This window comes from Lolium rigidum, chromosome 4, assembly GCF_022539505.1.
Source record: "Lolium rigidum isolate FL_2022 chromosome 4, APGP_CSIRO_Lrig_0.1, whole genome shotgun sequence".
NCBI lineage: Eukaryota > Viridiplantae > Streptophyta > Magnoliopsida > Poales > Poaceae > Lolium > Lolium rigidum.
The window spans coordinates 82,743,850-82,767,012 of NC_061511.1; the positions used below are offsets into that span (position 1 = coordinate 82,743,850).

The following is a 23,163-nucleotide window of genomic DNA, read 5'->3' on the forward strand; positions in this document are numbered from 1 at the left end:
AAGTTTCTTGAAAGTATTTGGTTCACGTCATGTCTTACATTGTGTTTTCTGTTGATGGTTGCATAAATTATGGCTTAGGTTGTATCGATGCGCAAGACCATCCTTCAAACTCTCAATCAAGAATGCTAGAAAAAACACAAACCAACGCTCTACTTCAACACTAAGAAAGATTATCTTACCTATAGGTACGACCTAACCCAAATGGCTGGCCATGGCTATCCCAAACCTACCAGAATGGTCGTGGGGTAGGGTATGACATGTTTGTTTACACGTGGGTATTACCCCAAATCCTACATGATAAGGCTGATGTATGAGGTCTCCATTCTAAAATGTATATACTATGTGAGTGTAACCCTGACTTTCTATCGTTGCGTATTCGACGGTACATTGGTGAGGGGTGCCTCACGGAAGGAAGAGAGGGGGAGCCATGCGGCAAGGAGTCACCAGGACGGGGACACATTAGTTACCCAACTTCGGAAACCTCATGATGGTGGCTAGGCCGTATTGCTACTTGTTTAGAATTATCACGAAAAATACGATCATAGGATCCGGCTTATAAAGACGTCCGGATCTAAAGTTACAATGGTAGAGATTCAACCGGATACGACTAAGCCTAAGCTAAGCTATCTTGTCGTGCACGTCAGGGAGTCGACCGACATCTACTATGGTCTGGACATGACTACTTCTCTCCAGGCTAGACTCCACCATCTTGGTTCTCCAGTAACTGAGCCGCTCGATTGGATCGTATGCTCTACCACCATCTATGGGCTACCCGGACTTGCCAGAATTGAGACCCTGCCATGATATACCTAGTTAGCATATCCATAATATTTTCCTAGCTAGGCACTCTCATTTTCTTGCCAAAATTTTCCAGTCCCCACGCTGGACACAACCTCAAGAGACTAAATCGTGTACGTCTGACCCTCCCGCAAAAGCCCTAGATCTAGCCAGCACCAATAATTTTCGGTGCCACAGGAACTATGTATTTTTCCTCTACACCTAACATGTGAATCTAATGTATTGTGTAGTGTTGGTTTTCCATTTGAGTACTCATCTGAGTATGGTTATACGTAGAGTTTGGTTCGTTTGGATGTTTGCTTTGGGCCTTGGTATTGGACATTCAGGAGGTCTGAGCCCCGAATACCCCAAATTCAGCTGTTTGGCGGGTCTGTGTATTGAAGCTATGCATTCGGCCTCGATATCTAGGCCAGACCTGAACGAGAGAAAAGGAGAGGAGCAAATGTCGAGGGGTTAGGCTGGAGATTGTGATGTATTCGCTCATGCCGCACAACCGTACCGCTTCGCTCTCCTCCCTAAACTCAGCCCGCAGAAACTCCCAGGCGGAAACTTTGCTAGCGCCGGCGGCCGCCGCGCAGGTACTCCCGCCCATCCTTCTCCGGCTGGGAATGGAGACGCTGGCCTCCCGCCTCACGTTCCCAATCCCCATTGGCTTCTCTCCTGTTGCCTCTCTCTCTCCTGCCCCTCTCATCTATATTTCTTTTGTCCGCAGCGGTTTCGAGTTTGCTCGGCCGACGCACCAGCCTCCTGAGCTCTAGCGTCCGTCGTCTCGCGAAGATTTTGGTGCCACAGAACTCCATCCGGCGAAGAATACGACCGCAACCTACACCCTGGTCAGAGATAGGACCAGAAGAATACGTAATCCTAGATTCCTAGTCGATTCTTGTATCCTCTTTCCGGCTCCTGTAACCTCTCCCTAGTTATAATATAAATCGAAAAGAACGCCCGATGATTTTCACCTAGTTGAATCGCATCAATACTTTCTCAATCCATTCTTTGCAAAAACTAGATAAAAATTGGTATGAATGTGCTTTGGATGTGAGTGTGAGCATTGCTTGTGCCAGTGATATGAAATTGTTTGCGAGATGAACTTGTAAATGCTTGTGAGAGTGTGTATGTTGCTGATTGTCAAGCTCCTATGTATAATGAGTTGCAAATTTTTGTTTACAAACAGTATAATGAGCAAAGTCTCAGATAACTGAAATACCTCCCCTTGACCATCCAAACAACATTTGGTATTCAACTTCAATATCATGTCTGGATTCCCAATGTCTACACATCCAAACAAAAATATTGGCATTCGGTCTCAATATCAATATCATGGGTATTGGACATTCAACCCAATACAGTGCCAAGCCTTCCAATGCAAACATCCAAACAGAGCATTAGGCATCTGAGTAAAGTTGTGTACCCATGAGCAATATGGGATGGGTATGGTAGCTCTCTACCCACACTATATAATACCTATTGTTATACATACTCTCAATACATGGTTATAATTACATCAGAAAATATAGAAGGCAATTTTTTTTAAAGGGGAGCGGCCGATGAGACACCCACGACGAGCTTTAAAATTTTGAATTATAATAACACAAAACATGTGTCTGTGACCAGTTTTTTTTAAGGCCGCCGCCAGGAAGGAGTTAGGAAGTGGGAATCGCTGCCGGAATCACCCCCGGTGGACTCCAACCCCCTCCGACATGTTCATCATCAACATGTTCATCAACACCTCCAGCAATATCATCCATCTACCCATTATAATCTATTGCCACACATGATTTGTGATGCAATCTATTGTTTTCATACGATCTATTGTCTCTATGTCTATGTTTGAGTACTAACTTGTTTATGACAATTGTGAAATAGTTTATTGTTGGTTGCATACAAGTATATGTTATCTTCTATGATAAATCTTATGTACTGATATATGAGTGCACACATATATCAGTACATAAGATTATCACAGTTGCATCATGATAAAAGGAGAGATAGCCGCAACTTGACAGAAACCGTGTCTCAGTTCTTAAATATGCATGCCACTTTAATTCATGGTTAATTAATGGGGGCTATTACGGGGACCTTGAAACTTACAACGGTCATTGAACTTTATGTCTTAATATCTCTCTAGTTTGCTCAAAAACTGCCTTGGAATAAATCAGTAGGGGTGTAATTGCACATGTTTATGGTTTCACCTATCTATGGCTCCTATATTGAAGAAAAAACAAAAAAAACTATCCATGTGCTTCACTAATTATGACAACCAAACAAATAAAATAATAATTTGCCTAAACACTTCATTCCTTAAGATACTTGCTCCTACTTTACGAGCTTGTTTTACTTACTTGCAATAGTTTACTTGTAGCACTTCACATTGTTCTAGTTAGTAGTAAAAACAACCTTACACACTCTAGTACGTTGCTTTGCGCGGCCATATAAGTGGGTTATAGGACCTTAGAGAATAGATAGTTTACCTTCATCTCCTCATGGGTTCGACACTTAAATACTTATCAAATTATACTACCTGAACTTGGGGATTATCAATAACCCATTGTGATTATTTGGTACCATGTGTTGGCGAGTTTTGACTAAGATAACGTTCCTGAGTGATGTGTGATTTCCGTGGAGTTTTGTTGCATTCTTCAAGATAATTAATAAATTCAGGGGTTATTTCTCCATACATCTTCACCAATCTCATTCACATTGTTAGCAAAAATCTTCACATAGCACTAAGATCATATTTGTGATTGAGTTTGTCAAGATGTTCATGCACATTACCACGATAAGTGGGCTCTTTACCCTAGTTATACTCAAACTTACCAACTCTTTCTTCAAGATTCAGCGCCTTGGTGATGGACATCTTGGGAAGACTTTGACTTCTACTTTATAAAAGAATAAATGTGCAACCAACAAATTTTAGGTACCGCCTATATGATTATGATATAACTTGCCTTGGCCTATGGAGAGTAGTGGTACTCTTCCTTATAGTCCCAACAATCTTTCTTTGCAAAAAGATTAACCGAAATAAAAGTAGTGACTAAAAGATAACAATTTCAACATACTTTAGATTCTAAAAAATATTCTAAGAACATTGGAAAATGAATGGGTTTAGTTGGATTTATAAATTGAAATAAATTGCTAAAACATTTTAAAATATTTGAAATTTTCAGAGTGTTCAAATTTATTTTCAGGTTTTGAGAAGATGCACTAAAAATTATCTCCAAACTGCACAAGAATCATTGCATTTGAAATTTAAATGATTTTCTGCATTTTTTCTAAAATTTAAATTAAGTCTATCTAAATATGGTGACGTGGCTCAATTTGGCGCACCAGATAAAAATAAATATTCGAACCCTATAAAAAGGTGAAAATACATAGCTTATTATAAGACTTCAGAATTTCTTGAATGCTCCTCGTAAGCTAAGCAAACTTTCTGCTTATGAATATCTATTAATAACCTAATATTTCATCGTTATCGATTAGTCACATTGCCACTTTATCAAAAAAAAGGGAAAATGCTCTGCCGAATATCGCCATATGTTTAGTAATAACTTATTGTTTTGGCGGAGAACGGAACGTGTTTCACATGATATTGTCATATTTTAGCAGAAAATTATCGCATTAACGCAAGAAATATTGGACAAAATATTATCGTATCTTGGTAGCAACTTATCACATCGACGCGAGAAATATTCAATAATTAGTCATATTTTAGCAGCAACTTAATCGTATTGACGCGAGAAATGAGCGCAATTACGCGTAATAAAGGCGGGGCATGTATAAAACCCAACCTCATGCCCGGGTACTCCCAGCCAATTCAGCCACTAATCCACCAGCTGTTTACCCTGCAATAGTTAACCACCCTCTTTCCCTCCATTGGTCAAAGGCAGAACCACCCATCACAGTACAAGCCAAGCCAAAGCCAGAGACCAGCAGGACCAGGTATGTAGGTGTATGCAAGAGTGAGCCCACCGTGTCCACTCACGTTCACACACTAGCCACATGGAGCGTCCGGCGCCGGCGCCGGAGTCGATGCTGCTCGACGAAAAGCCCCCCACCGCAGTGGCCTGCGAGAAGGTAACTGGATCTTGCCGGATCTGAGCTGGAGTGGCGTTGGGCGTGTGTTTCTTGGCTAGCTGTGCTGTGTTTGGTGTTAATGGGTTATGCTTGTCAAGCAGAAGCAGCAGGATGGGGAAGCGCGGTACGCGGAAGTGAAGGGCGCGATGACCGGTCACATCATCTCCACCACCATCGGCGGCAAGAACGGCGAGCCGAAGCAGGTGAGTTAATCATCCTTTATGCTGATCTTGTATGTTTTGGCCTGAGTTGATAGCCAGTTTTTGGCTTGGATAGCTACATGTATGTGTTATCTTACAGCTACCTTCCCAGCCGTGTAGCAGTTTTGGCAATGGCTAGTCAGTGAAAGATAGTTTTGTGGAACAGTTACTAAATTTCGTTTATGAAGAACAAAGAAACATGCATGCTTATTTGTACGGTGCCCATTTATTCGATTCGTGAGATCTGTTCGAAATACATCCTGTGTGGTGTTCTTCATGGTAGTTTGTAGGGACGAATTTGGACGGCTATAACTAGATTGTTGTCAACATTAGTGCTCAACTTTTTTAGTATGTAGCAACATCTGATGCCTGCTTGGCGCACGGTTGGTAATGTCGTGCTTTGATCCTCAGACGATTAGCTACAAGGCGGAGCGCATTGTTGGCTCTGGTTCGTTTGGCATCGTATTTCAGGTGATTGAACTCTTAAACAGGCACTGTAGTTTCTCGATTGAATTAGCGACTATCTGTCCTGATGTTTTGCGAAATGGTTACATGTGTAGGCTAAATGCTTGGAAACTGGAGAGGCTGTGGCCATTAAGAAGGTAATACAGGATCCACGGTACAAGAGCCGTGAGCTGCAGCTTATGCGCTCGATTAACCATCCCAATATCGTCTGCCTCAAGCATTGCTTCTTCTCGACCACAAGTAGAGATGAGCTGTACCTCAACATTGTCATGGAGTTTGTCCCCGAGACGCTATACCGTGTGCTCAAGCACTACAGTAATGCCAAACATGGGATGCCACTTATCTATGTGAAGCTTTACATGTATCAGGTTTGTGGATTGCGGTCTAGATGTGAAATGCATGCCTGTCTCCGTTTGATCCGCTAAGTCTATTTTTACATTGTTGACAGATATTCAGGGGTCTAGCTTACATTCATGCTGTTGGAGTCTGTCATAGGGATTTGAAGCCACAAAACGTTTTGGTATGCTTCCATGAACAGATATGCTGCTATCGTGTATGAGTTTTCATAGTTTGTTTTGAACGGGTCTCTCCTTGCTTCTCAATTCAGGTGGATCCTTTAACCCACCAAGTCAAGATCTGTGACTTTGGAAGCGCAAAAGTTCTGGTACGTTGGTTTTGCCCCCAAAATTTAGTAATAGATAATACTATAATCTATTCTTTCTGTTATGTAGACTATATGTGCATTTCTCAAAACAAAAAAAGACTATATGTGCTGCTGTACTAGTATTGGCATCATGGTCTGTGCGATATTTTTTGAATCATTCTTACCTTTTTTGTATGGATTTAGAATTAGCTCTGTGCTATTGACTTTGCATGATGTGCGGCTCAAGATTGAAACAAGTTACTTGGATATATTTGCTTAATTGGTTAATTCAACAGTTTGATTGCTTGAAGTAGATCAAGTTAGATGCTAGTATTATGTTTCCCCCGCAAAAAAAAAAGATGCTAGTATTATGTTTATGTTGCTAGATTCTTATTTGAATGCTCGTTTAAACTATTGGAATATTATCCTGCGCAGTACTTCGATTTTGTTTACCTAAATCTGGGAAATTTACTATTGTATCAGGTGAAGGGTGAGCCTAATATCTCATACATATGCTCACGCTACTACCGTGCTCCGGAGCTAATATTTGGTGCAACTGAATATACAACGTCCATAGATATATGGTCGAGTGGTTGTATTCTTGCAGAACTGCTCCTTGGTCAGGTTGGTTCCTTTATTTGTTGGCAGATTTTGCAAAACTAGGTTCCAATTTTTTTACCAAAATGCCAATACTGTAGTTTTTACACCATTCATGTTTTTTTGCTAGCCATTATTTCCAGGAGACAGTGCAGTCAACCAGCTTGTAGAGATAATCAAGGTACAGCAAACATTGCATATGTCTCCTTTTTCTTCTGCCATTAAATTTTATTGACCTTTTTTTTTTATCATGTTCTTCTAGGTTCTTGGTACGCCAACTCGAGAGGAAATACGTTGCATGAACCCAAGCTATACTGAGTTTAGGTTTCCACAGATAAAAGCTCATCCTTGGCACAAGGTATGCTTGCAGTCTCACTATAATGTTCAATCATACTTAAGTTTCTCTGAGAAAACATCAGGTCGATCATAATAATGTATCTGGGTCAGCACTATTATTAATTTCCGACTGCAAGGTTGATGACAACAGTTGTGACTTTACTCTAAGGTCAAATCTTGTAATGTGATGCTTAGATAAAGATATACCTTAGAGCTACTGATTGTTCTTTGTTTTGGTAAGGTTTTCCACAAGAGAATGCCTCCTGAAGCGATAGATCTTGCTTCGCGTCTTCTTCAGTATTCACCAAGCCTCCGTTGCACTGCGGTGAGCATTTTCCAACAATAATTGCTCTTTAAGTTGTTTGTGGCTGCAAGTAGCGAACAGATAATTGGAAATAAGAGTTTCTGTTAGATACGATCAGACATATGATATCTGTATCTTAATGATTATTAGTTACTTATTCATGTATGTTTGTATAGTGCATTTCTAATGCATTAGTTTTCACAATCGAGACTAAAAAGGTGCTGGTATTTGTAACCATTAATGAGCCATGACGAGCACAAGTGTTCTTTTGGTGGGCTTTTGTTAGACTAACTTGATAAATACTAGTCTTTTCTAAAATATAAGTTCTAGTGGGGATATGGCCATTATAATTATAAGCATCAGTAGTCCAGATCCGCAGATCACTGCTGGGTGGATGATAAGTGCACATTTAGTCGTCATGTAACATTTTTGCTATAGCTGGATGGGGATACTTATGCATTTGAATATCGGTATGCAGCTTGACGCATGTGCACATCCTTTCTTTGATGAGCTTCGGGAGCCTAATGCACGCTTGCCAAACGGACGCCCGTTCCCACCTCTGTTCAACTTCAAGCATGAAGTAAGCCTAAAGGAGAAAACATAGGCTGTTCATTTGCTAATTTGACGCAACCTCTTTGTGCTGTTGTGCTTATGTGTTTTTTGCTTTTTGTCCGCAGCTGGCCAACGCTTCACCAGACCTCATCAACAGGCTTGTACCTGAACATGTTCGGCGACAAGCTGGCCTCAACTTCTCGCATGCCGCTAGCTAAATATGCATCTGCCCCCTGCTCAACCTTGCACCTTGTTGTTTTTGCTGATGGTCGAAGGGCGGTATAGATGGAGAAGCAGACCAGATGATCCCTCCAAGTGTTACAATGTCAGATTGCATCTTCAGAAGCACCGCCCGAGCACCCAAGAAGAAACAACCGTGCAAATTATCTTATAGGGGAGGAGTCTTCACTTAGAGTATTTGGTAGTTAAGTCGTAATATCAAATTGGTGGGTACGGTTGAGGAGATGAGAAGAGCATATCAATAGGCCGTGACCCAAAGTTATCTTTCGTTTTTTGCCCTATTGTAAGACTTTTAGTTTTATATAATATAGTGCAGCCTTAAGCTGCCCCCTGTTTCGTTTTCCATTGCCTGATGCAAATTCTCGTGACCATGCTGCAATGCTTCGGATGAGTCTTTCTCTTTGACATACAGTTGGGGCTGGCTGCTGAATCCTTCATGCCTTGTTATCTTGCACTGAAGCCTGAAAATGATGGCTGGGGTGCGCACTATGCAACGCCCCTCAACAGGATGTGCATACCCTTCTTCCTAAATTTATAGACTCTGAAGCAGGTGGTGCTTCATTGATCTTCAACATACACATTGGCAGCTTCTGTCATCGATCAATAGCCAAGTCCATGGTTAAGCTCTTGTCCAGGAAAGCACCAATGGAAGACTCTTTCTGTCAAAGTCCCTTCTTAAAACCTAATTGAAGTAGCCTTTTTAGAAAAATAGGGGTCTCCTCCGATTCCATAAATCATGAAATCAACAGAGTGACAACATTCAAAGTTCAATGGGCAGAAAAGGAACATCGCCACTCATCATGCTCACGGCGTGGTGGATTTGGAAGCACAGGAACACGGCGGTCTTCGACAACGCGCGTCCCTCGGTGGCCTCCTTATTCAGTGACATCAGGGCCGAGGCACGACAATGGGCGGACGCGGGCGCCCGTGGGTTTCGCCAACTCCTCCCCTAGATTAGGTCTTTTGGGTTGAGTTGTTTGGTGTGGTGTTGGTCCTTCTTGGGGACATTGTACATACAAACCTTTTTTATCTATCAATGCATCGAAACGCAAGGCTTTTGCGTTTTTGCGAAAAAAAAAATGGGCAGAAAATATTTTCCGAAGGGGTTCCATAACAGGAAATTGAACCTATTATTGCAACCGTGTTTTTCAAGGGCGGGACATCACGAGATCACTCACAGGTAGTCGGGAACTTGCGCTTGGATCCAGCGCTGGCCAGTGGACCGCTGAGAGGTGAAGCCGACGGCAGGAACCAGTTCGTCGTCAGGAGTTGTCGCTTCAGTTTAGCCGTTCTTCACACTCCAGCAAAAAGTGACAGGGCCAAGCTATCCGAAGCTCTCGCTTGTGTTCCATGCCAATGAGCTCCCTTCTTCAGTTTAGCCGTTCTCAGGAGTCAGGGCCAAGCTATCCGAAGCAGCTCGTCGCTCTTGTTTCGATTAGTCCAAACACACCACGAAACAGATAATCATATTTCTTGGGAGTAATCCACCATCTCGCAATAGATTGATAATATGAAAACAAAGAAGATCAGAAATCGCCCCCCATATCAACCAAACATGAACAAAGGTACAGTTGTGCGAGGAAATACGGCCGGTTACTTTGGGAGGGAGCTTGAGTTGCAGTCAACCCGAATCCGCAGACTCCGAGGGGAAAGGAAATAGTAGGCTCGGCTTTGGGCGGCTGCGTCTCTGAAGTTGGGTCTTGTTGCGCAGAAGGATGCTGCTGCTACCATTTCCCCGGTTCTGCAGGTCGCTGAACGTGTCGAGCGAGTGATGCACTGATGCCTCCTGCTTCAGCGATGTTGTTCATTTCCGGTGGTTGGGCTGGAAAAGGAGGGCTGACCAAGCGGACGACGGAATGCGGCCTCGTCATCAACCAGCGCCAGGCTGCAGCCCAGCCTGGGACGGAAGAAGCCCCCGCCCTCGGCCTGCTAGAAGAGGGAGCCCAGCCCAGGCCGGTGGGGGTCCATGACGGGCCTCCTGCGGGAGCTCCTATAGTCCTTATTTATCGGGAGCAACTACTCACCGCTTTAAGCGGGAGGGTACCACTAGCTAGAGACCAACCTTTGATGATAAAATGCGAAGAAGAAACGGACAGGTGTCAGCTCAAGTCAATCCGGTTTAGGAAATACTATGGAACTTAAACATTCCGAGTAAGGTTAAAATTTTCTTATGGAAGGCTTTGCATGGGGTACTCCCTGGTATGTCTATATTGGCGAATCGGCATGTCAAAGTATCACCTCAATGTCCAGTATGCAAGAATGGACCAGAGGATATATGTCATATTCTGTTTGGGTGTTTAAGAGCAAAGGAGGTTTGGGATGAGCTCGGTATGAAGGAAGTGATTGAGCATGCAATGTTAGTGGACAGATCGGGTTCTGTTGTTCTGGAGCATATCCTCCGATCGCCCAACAGTAACATACCACAGTTACAACACGTTACTCTACATAAATTATAGCGGTAGGAGGCTGGTACATATGGTGGCAGAGAAGAGAACTAGTAAAAGGGGAGTCTATTAGTCACCCGAAAAAGTCAGCTTTTGCAATCAAGGCGATAACTGCAAATTATGAAACTGCAAATAAGAATTCTGTTGAGAAAGAGATTAAGTGGTTAAGGCCGAATAGAGGAAAGCTGAAACTGAATATTGATGCTGCTTACTACCCTAATGGTTTGGGTTCTGTTGCAGGGGTCTTGAGAGATAGTAAAGGAGAAGTCCAGGGGGAATTCTGTCGGCCTATCGACAACCTTCTTAGCACGGCAATGGCGGAGGCAAAGGCGTTATATGATGGCTTGGCTTTTCTGGAGCGATTTGGATGCTTGTCATGCCAAGTAGAAGCTGATGCCTTAGAAGTGATCCAAGCCTGTAATGGAGAAGTGGATATAAATAGCCTCTATGCTGCTATTCTGGCTGACTGTTTCCAGAAAGCTAAAGAGATGGAAGAAATATCTTTTCTGCATTGTCATAGAGAAGCAAATCAAGTGGCGCATGAACAGGCAAAATTGGCATACATCAATAGAGAGAACAGGGTTTGGGAGGGTGATCCACCTGATGTTATTCTGCCCTTTGTAATGAACGATGTGAATCTGTTCACAACCCTGTAATCTGTACTCTTGTTTATCAGGCGACAAGTACCAGACGCACTCTTTTCCTTCCAGGGTACCGAAGGGGCTGGAAGGTTTTTAATGAGGCGGCTTGCTGACCTTAATATATATGTTATGATTTTAAAAAAAATCTAGAGACCAACCTTTGCGAAGGGAAACACCACCCCGCAACGCACGAGCGTCCAACAGGTGTCAGCTGGAGAGTCATCCGCGCATACCACGACGCGGAGCGTCCTCTGCGAACAAGTACAGCCTCCGTACGAATACACTCACGCGCGCCCGTGACCGAGTACAGCCGCAGGCCCCGCGGGAACGGGAATCACTCCATGCATGCTAACACGGCATCGCGAGACGCGAGTACAACATCCACACATGCACGAGTACATCCACGCGCTGAGGCACCCATCAGCTTGCTAGCTAGAAATTTTGACAAAACGGACCACCCTCCCCAATTCATTGACAAAAAAGACCACCTGTGAATCAAATTGACAAAAAGGACCACCCTGGGTGTGGCGGCAGAGCCCCCAAGCGACACGTGGAGGATGCCGCCGGGGTGTGTGGCGGCAGGGGCCCGCCGCCGAGCTGGCTGGCAGCACGTTAGCCGTTGCTCCGCGCCGTCAGCCACCGTCGACCGTCGCGGGCCATGCCGCCGGAGCATGCGGCGGCAGGTTGACGTGGCGACGCCTCCAGGGCAGGTGGCGGCAGGGCCCGGCCCAGCTCCAACCGGCACTGACTTTGAGGCAGGTCTGAGCGGGAAATCAGTCTACACTCTCCCTGACGGCAGGTAGTGCATGCACACCAGGCCGGCCGACCGCCTCGCGCGGGAGCGCGTGGGAGATTCTCCGCCGACAGCCCGGCAGCATCTGGCTGCACACACTTTGATGCAGCACTGATTTTTATGTTGTGTGTACTATTGCAAATTGACCTGCTTTTTCCTGCTTTCGATATTGAACTGTTGCAAATTGCCTGCTTTCGGTGGTCTAACTTTTGCTAATTGCGGATTCTGTCGAGGTGAGCTGATTCTATATAAGGCTCTTATTGTCTGCTCAGTATCTGCACTCTCACTGTCCGTGCACTCTCACTATCAGCATACTCTTTCTCTTCGTGCACTTTAGTTTTTGCTCACGTAGTTGATGTCTCCTGCTCGCTGCCCAAGAATTCTTAGCTGATTCATTGTTTGCTCAAGTGTTTGCTCAATCTGTGATATCAAGGTAAGGATTTAAACAAGAAAGCATGATCTATTTTATTTATGTAGTTAGAACCTAATTAGTTGTGTACTATAATTAGTTTGATTAATGCATGTTCTGTAGTTGCATGCAGAATTTGCATGCATAGGTAGGATGAAAATATTAGAACGATCTGTAGTCATTATTGAGTAATATATTAGGACATGCAACATGTAATTAGAACGTACATAGCTAATTGAATTTGCGAACTAGAATATATGTTTTATGTATGCAACATGCGAAAATATATAGAATATGATTTTATGTGCGTAGAAATATATCACGTAGGAATGATCAACTTCTAATTAGATTAAGTGATGGTGCATATTCGGACGAAGTGCTTTGATTGCAATAAGGTGGAACTATTTTAAGATATAATTAGAAGTGGAGCGCACGGGCTAAAGTTGAGGTACTAAAATCCGTCCGTACTTATTATGGAATGCTGTTAAAAATATTAAATATGGTGTTGTGTTATGATTATTTAAAAATGTTAATCACATGTTAAATACTGTTGTGTTGTAATCTAATATAATTTTAAAAATATGGTTGTGCGGTAGGTACGATGGAAACTGTGTTAGTGTTTTATGGAGACGTCGTACGCGACGAATTTTCTGGTGTCGATGTGTCGCGCTGCGAGTCGATGAAAGTTGTAGTGACAGATATGGTCAATAGAGATTTTTTGGATGTTAGAAGATGCATCCGAGCACAGTTTGGCCGCGACATGCGTGGGAAGAGGATGACCGTTGAGGCTCTCATCGTCGTATGAGGGAATGATGGGACACCTGCCCGTTGGGGTTTGCGGGAGGTAAAGAGTGATAGAAATTGGGGTACGTACATGAGGTTTGCAAGCACACCTGGTGCTGCTATGTACGGAGAGCCCATGGTGTATGTTCAGTTTATATCAGGTGATGATGGTGCCGGAAGTGGTACCGGCGCTGGTGAAGAGGAGATGGCCATCGTCACAGGACCGAGCACCATTCAATCGGAGCATTTGGCTCTGACTGCAGCAGGCATGATAGGCCAATCATAGCATGAGGCACTGACTGCAGGCCATAGCTCCGGCCCATCGGAGCAGATGGTCGCCCAGTTTGCTGCCGAGCCAGGATACTGGTCCGCGTTCGTTGACATTAGCGAGCGTGTGGAGGGACTGCCAGAGGCGTTGGACGATGACGCTCGTTCTTCTTCGTCTGAATCCTCCTCGGACGAAGAAGGCGTCGGTCCTTCCCGGAGGGCGGTTGCGGCACCAATGGACCCTGAGTTCTTAAAAACAATGACCATCAGCAATGAACCCGCAATGCACACTCATACTCACTCCAATATTTTGCGCATGAAACAGAAACGCGGAGAAGGCAAACGTGATCCTGCTGTTTCAATTTTTCTGCGGGGAAGCCGACTTATATAGCCTTCAATTAGTGTGAGCAGTACCAAAATGCGTATCGGCTGTCGGTGCTCTAATTGCTGTATCAGCACAGAATTCCTACGCATATAGGGCGCTTTCGGTGGTTAATTTCCTGTATCGAGCGGGAATCTCCGACGATTACTGACATGCCTTGAAATTAGTGCGATCGGCTTCTTTAGTCGGTGTCACCGAGCCGATGTCGGCCGGGCGAAAAATCTGCGCGTGGTCGTCGGCCATCGGTGCATGGCGGGGCCTGCCGCCACCGGCGTTGGAGGCAGCCTCCACGTCACCTTGCCGCCGCACCGTGGGGCGGCATGGCCCACCATGGCAAACGGCGGCCGGACGGCGAGCTGGGCCGGCTAACGTGCCGCCACAGCCCCTGGCGGCAAGCGCCACGTGTCGGCTGGGGGCCCTGCCGCCACCCAGCAGGTGGTCCTTTTTGCCAATTTCAGTCACAGGTGGTCCTTTTTGTCAATGAATTGGGGCAGGTGGTCTCTTTTGACAAAAATTCAGCTAGCTATCCCTATCCATCGTGAGGCACCCATCAGCTAGTTAGCTATCCATCGATAACATGCATCGTTCCATCTGTATGAGTACCGTTATATACCAGAGACAAATACATCTATGTATAATATGCAAGCACAAGTATGTATAAAGCACGAGTACAATTTAATTACATACACAACGTGAGTATAATTATGTACAAACACACGAGTACAGTTGTGTATAACACACGAGTACAATTACGTCCGTATAGTTGCATACATGAGTGAGTACAAGTACAGTCGTCTATATGAGCAGGTACAGTCACGCACAAGAGCGAGTACATCGACGCACACGAGCGAGTACAGTGGCGCACACGAGCGAGTACAATCGCGCACACAAGCGAATACATATACAGAAGTACAGTGACGTACACAAGCAACTACAGGTACAGCCGCACACACGAGTAAGTACAGTTACCGAGTAAAGGGATAAACTGCACCAAATACACTAAAAACAGAAGTACTTACCAGTTCAAGCACGAGTACAGTTAGGTACACACCACGAGTACAATCACACTACTATTAGAAGTACGAAAAAAAAAGTATCTCGAAACCTATCAACATGGGATCTAGTTTTGAAGATCTCGACGCGAGGATCTCAAAAGTGAAAACGGTTCGTAATTTGGACTTACGGTTCACAAGATATTTCATTTTGAAAAAACGAATCTACAAAATAATGGGAAAACTGGATCATCCCCTGTCCTTCTCTCTCCTCTCCTATCTCACCTTGCTTCCCTTGCGACACTTGGCGAGCAGGGAGACCACTTACCACAAAAATTCTGGCACCACAACGCGCCACGTGTCGCATGCGGGGAGACTTTTGAACCTTCGCGAAGGTCGGCCTTTTTAGTTTTCGTAAGCGGGAGCGAACAGGAGCTCCGCTCCAACGAATCTCCCATGGGCCAAGTGTAATATCCCAGGATTTAGGGTTACAAAAAGAGAGGAAACATGTGTGTGCATTGCATTCATGCATAGAAAATCTGGGGAATTTTCGCGCTTTAAAGTAAAACAGTCACAGTAAATGAAGTTTCACTTGAGCTTGATGGAATTGAAGTAGCTCATCAAGTCCAGTGCTATAAACCTCAATGTGACCTTTGCTAGAACCTTGTTTTGGGTAGAGACGATTTGATCTAAGGGGTTAGATCAAATGGAACTAAAATCAACACAATAACACATTAATCAAGGATCAATTACTTGGTCTTATAAAAGATCATAACATGTTATTCCTGATCATAACATAGGAACATCTATTCAATTGGATATCAAGTAACAATAAAATGGAGAAACTATCCTTGACTTATCTTTTCCATGTCTTTAACAAATAAATACTCCTACCATGAATCTCATGGTATTTCTTGAGCTAAACTCTGGAATTTAACACCAACACAAGCTTATCATTAAACCCCAGAGATGGGAGAGGCCTATAACCATCAAATAGATAATAATCAAATTCTAAGTTATTAACACTTAGAAGTTAAGAAACTACACTTGAGGTATAATTGAATTCACTTTAAAACTTATTACCAAATATGGTAAAACCCAAGGACCTAAGTGAATAAAAGCCACACATTCTGATTTTATTCATAACTTATTAAATATGTGGAATATCACAAAATTAAATTCATTTACATTACGAATTATAGTTCAAACTATTTGAATAAAATAAAATATGAGTACTTTGAAACTCATATGATCATGCCTTGGTGAAATAAAACATCATCATTCAAAATTGAGGCATAATTCTTATTCTTGACATTTTGATCCCAATTATAATATAAATACAATCAAGCATAAGATCACTCATAAGACATTTAGTAACAAAAGCCACTTGGCTCTCCAAAAACAAATCACATGAGAGGATAATACCCATGCCACATAGGATGAAAATATCTACATAACTTGAATCCTAAGTTATGCCACCTCATGCTTAAAGGATTGCTATGGATAAGAGCATGACAACCAAGCACCTTACTCACCCAAATCAAAACAAGAGTCACCACCTATGTGTCATGATATTAGAGCTTGCTCAAGCCTATAAAAGGGAGCCTCACACTTCATCCATTTCATCATCTTGCACCATGATGAAAGAAAACCAACACATTAAGCCACTCCATAAAATAGTTAGGATCAAGATGAAGCAGCTAGGAGGTGGAGGCATGCCACAAGATGCAGGTTTATCAGAATTCCTGAAGAATAAGCTACAGAAGACATCAAGGTAGAATTCTTAGGAATACCACATATTTAGATAATCACATCATCATTCCTTGAGTAGAACCCTAGAATAATCCATTCCAAAATAAGAATTGGGAGTAGAAGACATTGAGAATAAGTTGGTCATGATGATGCGATGATTATGCTTTGGAGAAATAGAAGAGTAAGCCATAAGTTAAAACCTATATGATAAGTAGTTATCATTCACCACATGAAATTATAGGGAGATCACTAGTAATCAAACCTAGGCTTATATCTCAATCTTAAATTGTGAATCACTTGGTGATCATAATTAGAATCCTACCACATCTATATTCCACTTATTCCTCAATTAAAGAACCTAAGAAAACCTTAGAGTCAAACTCTACACTTTATATGGTGAGAAACCATTCATCTATATAACCAAAGTTAACTATAAAAAAAACCATAACCACTTTAGTTACTTCAATGATAATTTAAGAATAACCTAGTGTTAAATCCTATGACTAAAACCATGTGTGTTGATTAACCACTTATATCAACCACCTGTGCTCATAAACTAAAAACCAAACCATGATGAGAGTAACATCTACTCTAGGTAATTTAAGGTGTTATTAAATATAATCCTAGTGCTACCTTTGGGAAATGGTTATAATAAAACCTACAACACCTTAACCAGCATGTGCTCACATAAAATTATGTGTAAGTGACAAGTTCCTCAAATAGAAACCAAGCACTAATAACAATCTATGAAATACTTTGAGTTCAAAGTATGAACTCTAATCATTCCAAAGGATTTGATTCATAAGAAAAAGGGAAAGTAAAACGAGAATACAAAATAATACCTAAATGAAAATTGACATAAAGCTTAACTATACTAAACCTTTCTTTAGAACAACAAAACCATGTAATTACTATAGCTGTTAAGTCCTAATTAAAATAATTAAAAAACATCTGAAAGTAGAATTGAATTCAAACTTGAATTCAACAAATGAGAATTCAAAACAGAAAATAGAAAAGAAAAAGGAAAGAGGAGAAAACCCACCTGGACCTTACCTGGCCGAGCAGTCCAGGAGGAGCCCAATTCGCAGCCCAGCACCACAGCTCATCAGCAACCCGTCAACCAGCCCAACAACACCAGCCCAGCGCAGCCCAACATGAAGTCCATACCGTTTCACGCTTTAAAAATCGTGCGGGGAGGCACTGTCTCCTTCTTCCTCGCATGGACGCCACGAGACGCCGCGACCGACTTCACCGGCCACGTCCTCTACATCGATAAGCACAAGCCGGATGCAAGCCTCGTCCCAAAGCCCTAGCACATGGCCGTGGAGTCCGAAGCCAGTCGGATCATCAAGATTCGGGCATTGAAAACCCTAGTCGCAGCACCACCATATCCTGGCCGCTCGTCGCCGATGCTCGACGTCGTTCCAGACCACCTCGAGGTCTATAAAGTCACCAGGAGGACCGCCGTGTTGTCTTTGTTCATCTCTGATACGTCTCCAACGTACCTATAATTTCTGATGTTCCATGCTTGTTTTATGACAATACCTACATGTTTTGCTCGCACTTTATAATGTTTTTATGCGTTTTCCGGAACTAACCTATTAACAAGATGCCGAAGTGCCAGTTCCTGTTTTCTGCTGTTTTTGGTTCCAGAAAGGTTGTTCGGGCAATATTCTCGGAATTCGACGAAACAAAGACCCAATATCTTATTTTTCCCGGAAGACCCCAGAACACCGAAGGAGAGTCGGAGGCGGGCCAGAGGGCTACCACACCATAAGGCGGCGCGGGCCCAGGCCTGGCCGCGCTAGCCTAAGGTGAGGAGGCCCCAGGCGCCCTCCTGCGCCGCCTCTTTGCCTATAAGACCCCTTTCGACCTAAAAACACGATACCAATTGACGAAACTCCATAAAGACTCCAGGGGCGCCGCCGCCATCGCGAAACTCCAATTCGCCGCCGGGACGGGGAAGTGCCCCCGGAAGCCATCTCCATCGACGCCACCGCCTCCATCATGGTCCGTGAGTAGTTCCCCCATGGACTACGGGTTCTAGCTGTAGCTAGTTGGTACTCTCTCCCCCATGTACTTCAATACAATGATCTCATGAGCTGCCTTACATGATTGAGATTCATCTGATGTAATCGGTGTTGTGTTTGTTGGGATACGATGGATTGTTACATTATGATTAGTCTATCTATAAAGTTTGTGAAGTTATTGTTGCTGCAATCTTGTTGTGTTTAATGCTTGTCACTAGGGCCCGAGTGACATGATCTTAGATTTAAGCTCTATACTTATTGCTTAGATTGTATCTACAAGTTGTTTGCACATGTCTATGTCCGGAACCCGAGGCCCCGCAGTGACAAAGAATTGGGATAACTGGAGGGGAAGGCGTAGGTATGAGGATCACATGTTTTCACCAAGTGTTAATGCTTTGCTCCGGTGCTCTATTAAAAGGAGTACCTTAATTGCCAGTAGATTCCCTTGAGGCCCGGCTGCCACCGGCTGGTTGGACAAAAGATGTTGTACAAGTTTCTCATTGCGAGCACGTATGACTATATATGGAAAACATGCCTACATGATTAATAATCTTGATGTTCTGTCTTAATGCTATTTCAATCCTATCAATTGCCCAACAGTAATTTGTTCACCCAGCATTTGTTATTGGAGAGTTACCACTAGTGTAGATAGCTGGGAACCCCGGTCCATCTCTCATCATCATATACTCGTTCCTATATGACATTAGAAGTAGTATCAACTATTTTCTGGTGACATTGCCTCTGTGTTACTATTACTGCTGCTGTGTTACTGTTACTATTGCTCTCATATCACTGCTGCTTTCACATCACCCCTGTTACTAGTGTTTTTCCATGTGCAGCTGAATTGACAACTCAGTTGTTAAGGCTTATAAGTATTCTTTACCTCCCCTTGTGTCGAATCAATAAATTTGGGTTTTACTTCCCTCGAAGACTGTTGCGATCCCCTATACTTGTGGGTTATCAAGACTATTTTCTGGCGCCGTTGCCGGGGAGGCATAGCTCTACTCATAAGTTCACCTGGGGAGTACACTCTACCTCTCTCTCTGTTTTATTTTATTTTGCATAGTTTACTTTTGTCTAGTTTGTTTTTGTCTTGTTTTATTTTCCTCATATACCCGAAAATCCATAAAAATTTGAAAAACCTAAAAATTAAAAACTGCTATTATGGGAGATCCTACAACCTATTTGGAGCTTATAGAATTATACAATAATTATAGAGAATCAAGAACGGGTAAAGTTATGAGTGCTGTGATAGAAAAATTGAATGCAATTGCTAAAATCTTGCTTAAACGCCATGATATAAAATGTTGCTCTAAACAGGATACTAAACATCTTAAATTTCAATGTGGCTTTAGTGAGGAAGTTTTAATTAAGAACTATAATTGGAATAGCTATATTCATTTTGGGTTCGAAGAGGTAGAACAATTTGTCATATTTATGGGAGCCTCTGAGATAGAATCCTTCATGTCTAAAAAATATGAAACTTGTGCTGTTTGTAAGGACCTTAAAGATTATGTCTCTTCTATCCTTAATTTTTGCATAGAAAGTTACAGCAATAATCTTTATATCATTGATTATAAAGAGAGACTCATTAATGCACAAGAATGCACTCACAATTTGCAGGAACCAGTGGAAGAAGAAATTGATGAACCTGAAAGCTCATTGGATGAAAAAGAGGAGGAAATTGATGAACCTGAAAGCTCATTGGATGAAAAATAAGAGGAGAGTGATGAACAAAATAGGAAGAATGGATTAGCTACCCATGCCAACCTTCTAATGGGAGTAACTCTTTATCTCTTACATTATTTGATTGTCCTCCATGCTTACCAAAGGCGGATGAATGTTATGTTCCTGTGGATTCTCTTGAAATATTCCCTACGAGTAAAACTTGTAAGAATAATTATGCTACTGTTATTTATGATAATCCATGCTATTTTGATAAATTTTATAATAATGATTTGTTTGTGCCTGATGTCGAAATGCATGGTACTAAAGAGTTTTGTTTAGCAAATGTTTATGATAAATCTCTAGATGATGGTCCTATGTTACTTGATAATATTAATTGTACTACTAATGAAAATGGGATTGGAGAGGTCTTGACTTTATCTAGGAGTCCCATATCTTTTGAGATTGATCACTCATCTTGTTATATTATTGATAAAAGTGGGTTTGACAGTTTTAATCCCATTATTTTTGAGCTTGATAAAATTATATGTTTATGGATCATGAAAAACATGCTTTATGTGATAGTTATATTGTTGAGTTTGTTCATGAAGCTACTGAAAATTATTATGAGAGAGGAAAATATGGTTGTAGAAATTTGCATGGTACTAAAACACCTCTCTATATGCTGAAAATTTTGAAGTTACTCTTGTTTTATCTTCCTATGCTTGTCACTTTGTTCTTCATGAATTCATTTGTGTACAAGATTCCTATGCATAGGAAGTGGGTTAGACTTAAATGTGTTTTGAACTTGCTTTTTGATGCTCTCCTTTGCTTCAACTCTTATTTCTTGCGAGTGCATCATTAAAATTAATGAGCCCATCTTAATGGCTATAAAGAAAGCACTTCTTGGGAGATAACCCATGTTTTTATTTTGCTACTGTTTTGTTGTGTCTTGGAAGTTGTTACTACTGTAGCAACCTCTCCTTATCTTTATTTTATTGCAATGTTGTGCCAAGTAAAGTCTCTAATAGAAGGTTGATGCTAGATTTGGATTTCTGCGCGTAAACAGCATTTCTTGATGTCACGAATTTGGGTAGGATTCTCCGTAGGTAACTCAGAAAAATCTTCCAATTTACGTGAGTGATCCTCAGATATGTACGCAACTTTCATTAGTTTTGAGTTTTCTGATTTGAGCAACGGAAGTACCTCTTAAAAATCCGTCTTTACTGGATGTTCTGTTTTGGCAGATTTTGTCTCTGTTTTTTGCATTGTCTCTTGTGGACTTTAAGTGAGGCTTTCTAGACGTGGAGAGCTGTAGCTAATGTTTTATTGAGTTCTTGCAATGTGTCACTACAGGAATAAAGTGGATTAAAGTTTTTTTTGAGTACTAACCCCTCTAATGAAGTTTATGAGAATTTTGGTGTGAAGGAAGTTTTCAAGGGTCAAGAGAGGAGGATGATATATGATCAAGAAGAGTGAAAAGTCTAAGCTCGGGGATGCCCCCGTGGTTCATCCCTGCATATTTCAAGAAGACTCAAGCGTCTAAGCTTGGGGATGCCCAAGGCATCCCCTTCTTCATCAACTTATCAGGTTTCTTCTATTGAAGCTATATTTTTATTCGGTCACATCTTATGTGCTTTACTTGGAGCGTCGGTGTGTTTTTATTTTTGTTTATGTTTGAATAAATTCGGATCCTAGCAATCCTTTTTTGGGAGAGAGACATGCTCCGCTTTTTCATATGAACACTCGTGTTCTTCGCTCTTACTTTTAATGTTCAATGACAAAAGTTGGAAGCTATTGCACTTATCGTTATTTGGTTGGAAACAGAAAATGCCTCATATTGTCTTGAATAATTCGATACTTGGCAATTGTTTTGAGCTCTCAAGTAGATCATGACTAAGCTTGCACCATGTAGTTTAAACCTATTAGTGGAGAACTACCGTAGAGCTTGTTGAAACTGGTTTGCATGATTGGTCTCTCTAAGGTCTAGATATTTTCTGGTAAAAGTGTTTGAGCAACAAGGAAGACAGTGTAGAGTTTTATAATGCTTGCAATATGTTATTATGTAAGTTTTGCTGTACCGGTTCATACTTGTGTTTGCTTCAAACAACCTTGCTAGCCAAAGCCTTGTACTGAGAGGAAATGCTTCTCGTGCATCCAAAACCTTGAGCCAAAACCTATGCCATTTGTGTCCACCATACCTACCTACTATGTGGTATTTTCTCGCCATTCCAAGTAAATACTTCATGTGCTACCTTTAAACAATTCAAAACTTTATTACTCCTTATTTGTGTCAATGTTTTATAGCTCATGAGGAAATATGTGGTGTTTTATCTTTCAATCTTGTTGGGCAGCTTTCACCAATGGACTAGTGGCTTCATCCGCTTATCCAATAATTTTGCAAAAAGAGCTGGGTTCCCAGCCCCAATTAATTAACTTTCATTAATAATTATCTTCACGTGTTTTGCCCTGATTCATCAGTAAGCAACTTAATTTTGCAAATAGACACTCCTTCATGGTATGTGAATGTTGGAAGACACCCGAGGATTCGGTTAGCCATGGCTTGTGTAAGCAAAAGGTTGGGAGGAGTGTCAACCATAAATAAAACTAAAATACATGTGTAAACAAAAGAGAAGAGGGATGATCTACCTTGTTGGTAGAGATAACGTCCTTCATGGGAGCCGCTCTTTGAAAGACCGTTTGGCAAGGGGTTAGAGTGCCCACTACCATTCGTTGACAACAACAAACACCTCTCAAAACTTTACTTTTATGCTCTCTATATGATTTCAAAACTTA

The 23,163-nt window shown here is 42.1% G+C and overlaps 1 protein-coding gene across 1 annotated transcript; it reads left to right on the top strand.

Moving 5' to 3' along the window:
• Positions 1–4,692: 4,692 nt before the first annotated feature.
• Positions 4,693–8,554, top strand: LOC124707911 (shaggy-related protein kinase GSK2-like). Its single transcript, XM_047239600.1, has 12 exons — positions 4,693–4,872; positions 4,974–5,075; positions 5,484–5,543; positions 5,633–5,905; positions 5,986–6,057; positions 6,145–6,201; positions 6,664–6,804; positions 6,908–6,958; positions 7,040–7,135; positions 7,355–7,438; positions 7,896–7,997; positions 8,095–8,554. Exons 1-12 carry the CDS (start codon positions 4,798–4,800, stop codon positions 8,185–8,187), a joined length of 1,206 nt encoding a protein of 401 aa, XP_047095556.1. The 5' UTR covers positions 4,693–4,797; the 3' UTR covers positions 8,188–8,554.
• Positions 8,555–23,163: the final 14,609 nt, after the last annotated feature.

Bases quoted from the DNA above. Each gene is read 5' to 3' on its own strand.
- LOC124707911 (XM_047239600.1), top strand. From the start codon at position 4,798: ATGGAGCGTCCGGCGCCGGCGCCGGAGTCGATGCTGCTCGACGAAAAG. The intron at 5,076-5,483 runs GTGAGTTAATCA...TTTGATCCTCAG, and splicing joins AGAACGGCGAGCCGAAGCAG to ACGATTAGCTACAAGGCGGA. The intron at 6,202-6,663 runs GTACGTTGGTTT...CTATTGTATCAG, and splicing joins TTGGAAGCGCAAAAGTTCTG to GTGAAGGGTGAGCCTAATAT.